Source organism: Centroberyx affinis, unplaced genomic scaffold (assembly GCF_046629955.1).
Source record: "Centroberyx affinis isolate AG114_WGS23_722 - 3 ecotype Tasmania unplaced genomic scaffold, CSIRO-AGI_Caff_v1 ptg001328l_1, whole genome shotgun sequence".
NCBI classification, from domain to species: Eukaryota; Metazoa; Chordata; class Actinopteri; order Beryciformes; family Berycidae; genus Centroberyx; species Centroberyx affinis.
This window is the reverse complement of record NW_027279826.1, coordinates 242,501-255,464: the sequence shown is the minus strand read 5'-3', so window position 1 is coordinate 255,464 and position 12,964 is coordinate 242,501. Positions and strand designations below refer to the sequence as shown.

General features: G+C 48.2%; 1 protein-coding gene across 1 annotated transcript in view; it reads right to left on the bottom strand.

Annotated features, from left to right (window-relative positions):
• Positions 1-3,954: 3,954 nt before the first annotated feature.
• The window catches only part of LOC139649323 (cyclic AMP receptor 3), a gene marked incomplete at its 3' end in the record, with an annotated part of 20,410 nt that continues 11,400 nt past the window's right edge, over positions 3,955-12,964 (bottom strand). The window contains exons 9-10 of the mRNA XM_071525688.1: positions 6,844-6,922; positions 3,955-4,002 (exon numbers count right to left, since the gene is read on the bottom strand). Coding sequence (XP_071381789.1) covers positions 3,955-4,002; positions 6,844-6,922 — 127 coding nt within the window. The remainder of the gene's footprint in view (positions 4,003-6,843; positions 6,923-12,964) is intronic.

Sequence of the window (12,964 nt, the reverse complement as noted above, 5' to 3'; positions counted from 1 at the left end):
CTGGCTGCATGAGAGCGACCGCAGCGAGCCTCGCTGTGTTTGCGCGTCGCAGCCTGTAACGGCACCCATAAAAAAAACCACCCAGGGGCGAATACGAGCCGAGGTCTTCCTATTAGTATCTACTGTAATGGGAAGCTCTGACATCACCGGTCATGTCAAGCGCTGCCTTTTGTCATCACAAGTGTGTGAGTGTGTGTGTTGGGAAGAGAGGGGTGGGGGTGGGGGTGGGGGGTCTCCTTGGGAGAGACAGGAAAAGGGCAGGCCAAGGGGCCGAACGATGCTAAGTGGAAAAAGACAAGAGACGTGTGCATGCGTGTGGGTGTGTGAGTCCGTGTGTGAGTGGAAAAAAAAACTCATCAGCACAAAGCAGGCGTCTTGCAGGAAAAAGCCTTTCGAAAGGTTCAGAAATCAATTTGAAAGCATTTTGAGCCAAATAATCTCAGATACAATTTGGCGAGTGCAACGAGAGGCATTTGAGGAATTTCAGGGAGCGAGAGAGGAGAGAGCGAGCAGCAGAGCGGATGTGGAGTGAGGTGGAGGGGGACGAGGGAGGGGAAAGCGGGGGAAGGGGGGGAAGGAGGGGGGGCGGCGGCTAAAGAGCCTCGTGTTTTTAATCACAGTCCTCCCGTGTCAGAGGCCCCTGCGCTCCTCGGGAAGCGGAGGGGAATGAAACCGTAATTATGTGCGCCGGGCGCGGCGGTCCCACCGTTAATGACGCGCGTTAGATTACAGACGGTTATCGGCAGCAACCCCCCCCCCCCCACACACACACACACACACACACACACACACACACACACACACACACACACACACACACACACACACTTACAGCCTCACTCGCACTCATCTCAGCCAATATATATTACACTCCGACCGCAAAGAAACAAAAATAACAGCATCAGGGTTTCCACACTTACTTGGACATCAAATTCAAGGACTGTTTCAATGACTTTCAACGTCTTGTTTGTTGAAATTCGAGGACTAAAAATTGTCATGTTTTGAGGTAAGCATCACATTAGACCTCATAGAGGTCTAATTCTTTTTTACTCATGATCTTGTCAAGGACACATGGTGGAATCATTCTTTTTAAAGCTGCATATCCATCACAGGGTTTTCCTCAGGGTGTGAAGCTGATGCTAGGAAGGAGGGAGGTCCAGAGAGCTTATTGATAAATCTGAGTGCTATATTTTAATTTTACAAAATCAAATACTTTCAAGACCATTCAACGTTTTGGGATTTTCAAGGCCAGTGGGATTCCTGTAGCATGCAGTTCAGATACCACAAGCTGCACATAAGTCTAGATTTGAAGGTCCAAAGGTCACAGGTTCGATCCCTGCAACAGACAGTATATGTGTCTATTAACAGCCTCGTGTCCTGCAGAAGAAACTGAACCCTCCAACCTGCTCAATCATTCTAAGTCTCTCCAGATAGCGTATGCTACACGTAAATGTAAAATATAAGGTAAATGTAATGCTACACCGGCATGAAGCACTTAGGATAACACATCTATGAGTGAAAGCTGCACTTGATTATGCAGAAAAAGAGAATAAAAGAGGATACGCACGCATTGAGCCACCGCACACACCAGGACACAAGGTCTGAGCATATGTGTGTGATCACGCACGCGAACACACACACACATACACACACAGAAGCAGACACATCCCATTGTGACTCAAGGCAAAGCTTATGTTGATCAGTAAACAAACACCCCGGGAAGATAACGAACAAGCAGCCCGCTGTTTGCTCAGCCAGCTCTGTCGCTACCCAACGGGACTGAGTTGGGGGGTGTGTGTGTGTGTGTTTGAGTGTGTACGTGTGCATGTGTGAGCTGCTTTGAACTCTCTCTTTCAAACTGCTCTCTCTCTGACCTGTGTTGATGTAAGACCTTGAGGTGTTTGCATGTGTGTGTGTATGTGTGTATGTGTACTCATGCATGACCGCAGACAAACCCCTCAAGACACACACACACACACACACACGTCCCAGCCGTGTGACTGACGTCCCTGATAACCGCCAACACTAGTTATGTACATCAGCACTCCAGCAAGAGAGAGAGAGAGAGAGAGAGAGAGAGGTGTGTGTGTGTGTGTGTGTGTGTGTGATGGAGCAAGGCTGAGCCAGAGAGAAAAATAGATCAAGAAAGGCGAACACAGGAAAGAGCATGTGTGAGCAAGAAACATGAGAAGTGTGTGTGTGTGTGTGTGTGTGTGTGTGTGTGTGTGTGACACAGTAATAGAGAGCGTGTGAGGGATGGAGGGAGGGGGACGTGGTGAAGTGAATGAAATCACCAGAGCCAGCGGTCTTCAGACACCCAGCAGGAATTGCTTTCTCTAGTTTACACCTGCTGGTACACACACACACACACACACACACACACACACACACGCACACACACACACGCACACACGCACACATACACACATGCACCAAAGCTCACTAGCTTGGCAACCGCAATCGGGGAGGCTGCTGTTGTTTTAAAGCATCGCAGCGCGTGCATAAACACTCATAAATATTCATGTCCATGAACCTGGCTTGCTGCTTTATTCATGCTGGGTATGTGTATGAGGGCGAGAGAGACAGAGGGAGAGAGAGAGGGAGAGAGAGAGAGAGGAGTGAAAGGCAGAGAGAAAAAGAAACGGAAACGAGTGGAGCAACTGGGAACGAGAGAAAGACGAGGAAACGGGGAGTGTGATAAAAAACACTGCCGATTTATTTACACTCTGTGTTACACACAGCAATTAGCCCACACGGATGGTGTGTGTGTCTGTGTGTGTGTGTGTGTGACGAAGGGGCTGCTGGCACACACACACACACACACACACACACCACACACGTCACTCACAACCACACACACACAAAACATAGGGAACGTGTTGAGGGTTACGCCAGTTCAGTGTGCAGTAATTACATCTGCCACTTAGGGGCAGCATCTACATAACCTTAACCCTAACCTGCTCTCCACCTCTCACCCCCCGCGGGCCTGACCCGGCACCCCTCAGCAGGGTGGGGGCAGGAGAGGGAAGAGGGGAAGGGGGGGAGGGGTAGAATGACAATGAGAGGAGGAGGAGGAGGAGGAGGGGAGGAGAAGTAATTAAAAAGAAGGAAGACCGTGACAGAGTGCACCGTTCAGTTATCAGGAGTTAACTTATCAGGAGTTGTACTTTTAGACCGTCGAGGCTGCTTGGGTTTGAGTGGATTTTACATTTTAGTCATTACGCTTATCCGGGGAAACACACAATGGGTGAGAAGGTAAGGGTTCGGTGTCTTGCTTGTCACTTGCATGCAAGATGCCTGTGGCGTTCTGGTTACATTGGCCTAGTGTCTCTAGGCCAATGAAAATGACCACATAGACCAATGAGTAATCAAACGGTGGAGAGGAACGGAGGAGAGGAACACTCACAATGGGGCTGTGAGGTTTACGCATGGTGCCAGCATTATACATTAAGCTAAAGAAAAAAATACAAAAAAAAAAAAAACACAAGTGAGCACTTAAAGAAAAACGGATAGGAGAGCTAATTCTCTCACCTATTATCTCACCTATTCTTCTCTTCCTCCCTTCCTCCTTCCTTTCTTTTTTATTACGAGTCTCATATTTCTCAATCCGTCTTCTCTTGGCGTGAATATAATTTAGCTCCTCATTCTTACTCTCCTCTGCTCATTCAATGAGGTCAGGGACAAGAGAGGAGCGGCACTGCAGCTCCCAGATCCGCACACACACACACACACACACACACACGCTCATTCACACACACACACACAAACACACACACACGGTGAGAGATTGGGTGTCGTGGGGTCAAACTGCCTCCTGCTGTGTGTGACACCTACCCAGCGTGACCCCCACAGCTAATCCTGCACACGCTCTAATCCTCACGCTCCGTGTGTGCGTGTGTGTGTGTGTGTGTGTGTGTGTGTGTTGAGAAATGTGATGGTCAGACAGGACTTTACCTTCCGTCTCTCCCTCTCTGGATTGAAGGTTCCCAACCACGACTGCATCTGTGCGGCAAAGACACAAAACACACAGGACAAGTCAAGGCAATTACACTCGCAAACACACGGGGCGGTGATTTAATCAATCATTTCAATTGATTATTTGTTTTTTCTCCGTAGAGGGAGTGGCTACGTGTCTTGCCAACCGTGCCTACAGTGATATTACACCTACAATATGATATAAATACAAATGAGTTATGAGCTAGAACAAATATCACATTGGCAATCGCACCGAGACAAAATCCCTCCACCTTCTCACCCGCCCCTGCAAAAGAGCCTAATTCACACCAGAGCGCAGAGCTTTAGAGGCAGACGGGAGCGCCGTAACCGCTCCTAGCATCTCCGACAAGAGGGGACTGATCAGCATCACTGCACACAAGATGACATGAGGAAAAGGAAAAAGGCAAGGGAGGAAGAGAAAGGGGAGAAAATTAAAAAAAAAAAAAAAAGTGGTAAAGAAAAAGGAAAAGTGGAGCAAACATGGCAGATCTGAGATCTCTCTGGAGAAACCGTGAATAGTTCTCGTTCTCTTCTTCTGTCTCCTCTCTCAGGGGAATGCAGGGAAAATGTCAATAGACACGCACGCACACACACACACACACACACACAAGACAGAAATTTGTCATGGTGGGATGGGGGTGGAGGGCCATAGGGAGCCAGAAGGTTCATGTAACCCAAGAAATCAGAGGCGAATCTCTGGAGGGCCTGTGTGAGCTGCACACACAAATACAAGCGCACGTACACACACACACACACACACACGCAAAGAGGCAGCATGAACGATATGCGCTCACAGCTTTTCCATTCAGCTATTTATTAACTCAACGTTGCCATGGTTTCTCTGCGCTGACGTGATTGTCATTGTAAGCCTGTGTGTGACCAAGGTGTGTGTGTGTGTGCAGCGGAGCAAGAAAGATAGAGGGTCGTTAGACCAAACGTGCTCCGCAGCAACCCTGAGCTGTCGAGCTGAGTGCCGCTATCCATCAAAATCAACATGCACCGATAATAAGTGGCAATGTCATTAGGCTTCGGCCAGGTCTCCGATACATGTTCCCAGCTTTAGTTGCAATCTCTCATCAAGCCGAGCCACCGGAAGGCGAGCGATTCAACGGGTTGAGTGTTGAGGTGTGAGGCTTAGGAGTGGCTGTGTACAAATCACATCTGTAACACAAACACAACGCCGCACTCCCAGACCGCTCTGTCTGGCCAGATAATGACTCATTAGCTTTCAAATCCACCTAGTTAGTACGAGCTCACAGTCACTCAGAATGTGTCTACATTTTTCTAATAATCCTGATGGAAATGACTTGGACCTGGTAAACTAATGAGCTACACAGTAATTTTCTCCCACAAATCCACCCCCCCCACACACACACACATCATCATTTCAATATGCCTCTGGAAAGTGGGGAAACTTCTCTGTCCAGCCAACATGCCACCTCTCTTCCCTCTCTCTCCCTCTTTCAGAGCCTCCTCTTCTTTATCCCTTTCTCCGTTCCGTCGCCACCTACCCTGCTTTCAAAGCTTTTGAAATTCTTTCAAGTGAGACAGCCTGCAGCTGAAAAGAGATAAGGCTTGAGCTCTTCATAAATATGATAGAGAAAGCAAAAAGGGAGAGGGAAGGGAGAGGGAGAGAGAGAGAGAGAGAGAGAGAGCGAGAGATGGAGGCAGAAAGGAAAAAGAGGGGGAGAGGGGAAAAAATGAGAGAAGGAAAACAGAGAGACAGTGAGAGAGAGAGAGAGAGAGAGAGAGAGAGAGAGAGAGAGAGAGAGAGATGGCCGAGTGCTGTGAGCAGAATGAGTTATGAGATGCAGGTTGCAAACCAGCTACATTCATTTATTCTCTTTATCACATCCATGATAAAGGGCTGTGTGGTCTCTTTTCCCTTCCCTTCCCCTCAGCTACTCGCATGTCTGCCTCCACTCTTGTCTGTCTGCAGCCGACTATCTGCGAAATCTGTCTCGCTGTCCCATCGGTCACTCCGCCACGCGTACGGAGAATGCTAACATTTACAGCGGCGCTTTGTTGTGAGGCTGACTTCACCTAGATTTCTCCCTCATTCGTTTTTTGTGACTTGATGAATCATCTTTAACCACCGGCTGCCACATGCGTAGGGCTAAAACACAAGTGTGCAGGCGGCCATGCACTGCGCTGTGAGGTGTCATCAGGCCGGGGGAATGGCAGCTATGTGAACCTTGTGGAATGCTGCCTCCGGGCTCCTGCTGCACCCTCGCTGTGGCAAACCACCCAGAGCTATGAGCCAAGAGGGAGGGGAGGAGGGAGGGAGAGGAGGAGAGGAATGAAAGAAGGGAGGGAGAGAGAAAGACATACAGAGAGGAGGGAGGGAAGTTTCGCCCTGATGGCCTGAACTGCAGAGCCCTCGGAGTTCTGTGTGCAAGTCAAACAAACACACATGCATGCACACAGGCGTGCACAAACACATACATGCACACACACACACACACACACAGTGACTACATTCATTATGTAACTTAGGTGAGGTAACCTAAAGCTCTAATCTATTCTAACACTAAACCCAAATTCTAACCCTAAAATCGCAACTCAAAGAAGTGAGGACCGTCAAAATGTCCTAATTTTGGATGATTTTCCTTCTCTTTCTATCCTTGTGAGGACATTTGGTCCTCATAAGTATAGAAATACAAGAAAAAACACACACACACACATACACACACAGTGAGGGTACTATCTCAGCTTTCAGAGAGACTATTGATGCCAATTTCCTAAAAGGTCACAGTGGATTCAGATTCAGCTAAATGGCCCGCCGGCACTCTGTCCTGGCCGCTTTTTGAGGGGCTGGCGCTGATTGGACGCACGCTGAGCACTCACCCTCTCATTGGCCACGCAGATGATCCTGGCGTAGCAGCAGATCATCAGGAAGATGAGGCTGAACAGAGGCACGTACCATCTGCAAAGCACAGACATGAGCAGGCGGTGAGCGACCTCAAAACGAGGGCCGGACATTAAAGGATGATTCCTGTTGTTTTGTCTGTGATATTTAGATGTTTCTGTGGCCTCCTGGTAGTTTCGTTCTACCCTCAGGCCGAAGGGCCATCTGGATACCACATGGAAAAAATCTGGAATTATTCAATTATTATCATGCAATTTGTAATTCATACAGTACAGTTTCACGTGTCCGAATGGAGTTTCATATGACCTCTCACATGAGTTCCCAAACAGATAAACATTAGACCACAGAAACCCATTTGATGATGAGATTTCATCTGAATGATCCTGATCTGAGAAGATTTTTGTTGTTAGATATGATTTGGTGACCTGAGGCTTCAGTCTCACTATCACCTCCCCACCTACAGTTGAGGTCAAAAGTTGACATACACTTGTAAGGGACATGTATGTCATGGCAGTTTGAGAATTCAATGAATTCTTCAGCTGTTCTTTTTCTGTGACAGAATGGTTGGGAAATGTACCTCTTTGTCACAAAAAACAAACACAAGTTTGGTCTTTTATAAATTTGTTGTGGGTCTTCTGAAAATATGACAAAATCTGATGGGTCAACAATATACATACAGCAACTTATATTATAAATTTGGTGGCGTGGAATGTTCTAAAATGTAATTTTACTTCATGAGATTGCCTCTTAGCTTCTTGTTAGTGATTGTGATTGACTACAGCTGGTAACTTCTCTGTGCCTGTATAAATAGGGCATGTTTGACTGAACGCATTAGATTGAGCCACAAACGTCACAATGGGAAAGTCCAAAGAGTTCAGTACAGATCTGAGAAAGCGCATAATAGATTTACACAAGTCAGGAATGTCACTTGGGGCCATCTCAAAGCAACTTCAAGTCCCAAGATCATCAGTGCAAACAATTGTTCGTAAGTACAAAGTACTGGGAACAGTGGTCTCTCTGCCAATGTCTGGAAGAAAACCCAAACTGTCACCCTCTGCTGAGAGAAAATTTGTCCGGATGGTCAGATGTAATCCAAGAATCACCAAAAAACAGGTCTGCCATGATTTAGAAGCTGCTGGAGCACAGACGTCACTGTCCACAGTCAAGCGAGTTCTACATCGCCATGGGCTGAGAGGCTACCGTGCAAGACAGAAACCCTTGTTCCAAAATTGGCACCTTAAAGCTCGACTCAAGTTTGTTGCTTTTCACATGGACAAACAAAAAACCTTCTGGAGGAGAGTTTTGTGGTCAGATGAAACAAAGATTGAGTTATTTGGCCACAATGACAAGAAGTATGTTTGGAGGAGGAGAAAAAGTGAGGCATTCAACCCTAAGAACACTGTACCCACTGTCAAGTATAGTGGTGGAAGTATCATGCTCTGGGGCTGTTTTGCTGCCAGTGGAACTGGTGCATTGCAGAAAGTGGACGGAATAATGAAGAAGGAAGATTACCTCAGAATTCTTCAGGACAACATCAAACCATCAGCTAGAAAGTAAAATTTTTGACGAAATTGGGTGTTCCAACAGGACAATGACCCTAACACACATCAAAAGTGGTTTTGGGATGGCTAAATCAAGCTAAAATTAAGGTTTTGGAATGGCCTTCCCAGAATCCTGACCTCAACCCCATTGAAAATATGTGGAGTGCCCTGAAAAGATGAGTCCATGCAAGAAAACCAACAAATTTGGTTGCACTCTACCAATTCTGCCAAGAAGAGTGGTCAAAGATACAACCAGAATTCTGCCAGAAGCTTGTTGATGGCTACCAAAAGCGGCTGACTGAGGTGAAAAGGGCTAAGGGACATGCAACCAAATATTAGCTGTGCTGTTTGTATATTTTTGACCCATTACATTTTGTTAAATTTTAAGAAGACACACAATAAATTTGTTAAAGAAACCAAATTTGTGAATGTTTTTTGTGAAAAAGGAAGTACGTTTTCCAATCATTCTGTTACAGAAAAAAACAGCTGCAGAAATAATTGAAATTCCAATAGTGCCATACTATACATGTCCCTTACAAGTGTATGTAAACTTTTGACCTCAACTGTACATATATTCATTCCTATAACATTCTCTCACTGTTCTGTCTTCAAATGAAAGAATACTGCGATTACACTATTGCTGATTTTGCTGGGGGACAGATTATTATGAGTGCAGCAACTAAAGTAAGTTCAGGAGTAGGTGAGATTGTGGGAGTGGTGGACAGCATTATGCTCAACGGCTGATGCATCGAGGACATACATATATATATATATATATATATAGAGTATATACTGTATATCTAAGTATTACATGTAGAACAGACCTGACTCAGCACTTGTCTGGACCCTTCTCGCATATAGTTAAACATCGTGGCTGGGGAGCGAGGGAGACGGAGAGCAAAAGATAATGCCAGAAAAGTCAGAACGCCGGAAATGTATGGCATTCCTATGGGATGAAGGGTTGACAATTGAGGGAGGTGCAGGGGGAGAAGAATATGTCAGGTACTCCTGAGCAGATGAAAGGGAACAAGGGGGGGGGGGGGGGCAGTTGCTCTTTTGGAATGGCAGCTTTGTGTTATGCAACCTCTCGGGAGGTGATGTAAGCTCGGAGGAGTTTCAACCTCTCCCTTTAATCACGCAACAGGCCTTTGTCTCGCTTTGATAGACAGGTTCCTGGCCACTGCGTCTCTGGTTCAGCTTCACTAACCCTGAGCAGTCGCAGCCCTGCTAGGCTACACCCTGCCTCCCCACGTCTTGAGCACCTGGCTGAAGGAGGTGTGCATCGGCCACATGCAGCTGCGTGGCGAACATATCGGACGGCGCAGAAGAGCAGCAGCAAGTAGAGCAAAACAATGGGTAATTACAGGCCTAATCATGATCCAGAAAAAAAAACGAAACCATGAGCAAAAGTTACGATATTGGCATTTAAAAAAATTCCAACTGGCATTCAACACAGAGAGTCTGGATCGGTTCCTGACCCAAAAATACAGACAGACGCGCAGTACCAGAGGAGGACCGAGTGGGACTATGTGTCCTACGCCGTTCCTGAAAGTCCTTGGCATGTGTGCTAAAAACAGCAACTTTTAGCAGCATCTCAAAAAGACAAATATCAGGTCTTTGGCCTAATTTACCCTACGTCCACACTTGTCTGTCAAGCCCCGCGGCAGGGTGGAGAGAAACTCAGTGAACGTTATCAAATTAAACACTTTATTGGCAGGGGAATCCGAGATGGGTAGGCGTTCATCTCGGAGCAGAGATCTAGCAGAAAAGGGAAAGGCTGCTTTATACATCATGTTCCCTCAAGTCTTGTACGGAACATGATTATACAAAGAAAAACAGCTTTGAGCGTGTGTGTAAGTGTGTGTGTGCTCGTGCATCCGCGCAGGCCTGACAATAGGATGGGAGTGATGAGAGCGTTTCAGAGGGAGACCTGAGCGAGCGTCACCTCGGTGTGATTTAATAACCCACTCTCTGGAATAAACGGCGTCCAATTACGCCAGCGCACGTCCCGTTAATGATGGAGAGATGGGGGTGGGGGTGGGTGGGGGAGTGGGGAAGGGGGAAGGAGGGGGGAGAAGGGATGAGGGGTGGGAGGGAGGGAGGGAGGGGGGAGGGGGGAGGGTGGCCTTTTAACGATAGCGTGTGGGAGAGGGAGGGAGGGGGGTGCGAGGAGGAGAGAATGACGGGCGGCAGCTACAAAGTGCTCTAATTAGCATGATAATGATCTGCCATTAGAGTCCGCTGTGCTCTACAGCTGAGCACTACCCCGAGAGAGAGAGAGAGAGAAAGAGAGAGAGAGACAGAGGGGGAGAGAACGAAATAGACGCAGACAGAGGGAGAGTGAGGGAGAGCGAGAGAGAGAGAGAGAGAGAGTGAGATAGGGAGTGGGCAGAGGGATGATAAAAGGGAGGACAGGAATAGAGGGAGGGATGGATGATGGAGGATCGAGGGTCAGGACCAGAGAGAGTAGAAATGAGAGGGAGAGAAGGGGGGAGGTGGGGGGTGGAAAAAAAGATAGGGAGAGGGATAAGGTCAAAGTGAGAATGAGAGGAATAGGGTGTAATAGCAGAGAAAGACTGCAGCAGACGTAGAGCGACTGGGGGGGGGGGGGGGGCAGAAAGACGGATAACCGCACCGCAGAGGGCTTAGAAGAAGATGGAGGGAGCGACGAGACAGAGAGAGAGAGAGAGAGCGAGCGAAGAGGGTGGGAAAGCCTGCAACCGGGAGAAATCTAGGTAGACCCTCCCGCGGCGACCCACACACTCACTCTCTTACACACACACACACACACACACACACACACACACACACACACACACACACACACACACACACACACACACACACACACACACACACACACACACACACACACACACACACACACACACACACACACACACACACACACAATTTCTCTCTCCGCCCCGGCTTGGCCTTCCCTCCAGCGGCGCTCTGAAGTGAAGGATGAGGCGCGGACGAAAGCGGCCTTAATTGAAGTGTTGGGTGGGAGATGGGAGAGCTGCGGGGGCCCCTGTCCACGCCGATAAAAGGGCGCGACGGCGGCCTTCAACTCCGACCCAGGAGATCCTATCGCCGAGTGAAAGATCGTGATCTACCTGTTTGGCCGCTTCGTCAAAGTCGCGCGTTAAAGAGAGAGAGAGAGAGAGAGAGGGAGAGAGAGGGAGAAGGAAAAGAGGCACAAAGAGCAGGGTGTGTTGGGTAAAACTTGTCTTGTATCTCGCTGAAACAAAGTCGACCGGATGTAACTGTAATGACTGCTTTCATTAACTCATACCCAGGCTATCATATCCTTTCATTTGTGCACAATCTTCTTCTCTGCCACAGTAAAGAGGTGATGCTATTTATATATGGATATATATATTTATGAGTAATTACATTTGCCAGAAATTCTCACAATAATGATAACTGTTGCGTAGCGATGATACACGCCGATGGGAAACGCTGAGGTGCGGTGACTCAGCTCGAGTGTTTCCGAGTGCTGACTCAACCGGTGAAATTCTGCACCCCCGTCTCAACGCTGTCCTCTGCTTTTCATTCTCCTTCCTTTCTTTTTTTTTTTCCATCTCCCATCAACCCCCCACCCCCGCCCCCCCTCCTCCAGTCCTCCCCCGCCCTCCTCTGTCCTGTCTGCGCGCTCCGCTGAACTCTGATGAAGACAGACTGCGGGGCGTGGGCAGAGAGGAGGGCAATCTCTATTTCTCTCGCTCTCCTCTCGCCTTTCCGTCGCTCTGCGCCGCCCCACTTTCCTTCTCTTTCGGAATAATTCCCTCTCTCTCTCTCTCTCTCTGACTGTCTCCCTCCCAGTCTTTCCACCGTTCACCTTCAACACTGTAACCCCCTGCCCTCCTCCTCCTTCCGCTGCTAGGTGTAAGAAGTGTGTGTGTTTGTGTGAGTGTGTGTGTGTGTGTGTGTTTTCCTGACGGGCGTTGCCTTGGCCTCTAATCTCTCGTCTGGTTTGATGTAATTAGAGCTAATGAAGATTCCCTGATCCTCTGAGCGGCTCGTCCCCCCGGGCCACGGCGGCGTGGAAAACTAGAAAGAGCCGGGGAGCGGAGCAGCGCTGATAAAAGAGACACAGGCTCAGCGCTTAGCGCGGCTGATAGCTACGTGTCGCTCCGTGTATGTGTGCGTGTGTTGTGTGAGTGTGCGCACGTGTGTTTGTCTGCGCGAGTGTGTCTGCGTGTGTGTGTTTATTTATTTGTTTAGCAAGATTGATTCCCTGCTGATGCTGCGAGCGGCAACACGATTACCTTGGCTCATAGCGAAGTGTTTGTGTGCATGTGTGCATGTGTGTGTGCGTGTGTGTGTGCGTCTGTGTGTGTGTGTGTGTGTGTGTGTGTGTTTAAGTGTCTGTGCTGGGGGATTGGCAGAGCCCTTCCAGACTTAGGGCCAGTTGCAGAAAGCAGTAGACAGGCATAATCCTTCATAGCCGTCCTAAACACTTAAACACACAGTGTAGCAACTCCCCTAAATCTGACAAGGCAAAGGCAGCCACGGACACATCCACTCGTGCACACACATACACACACACACG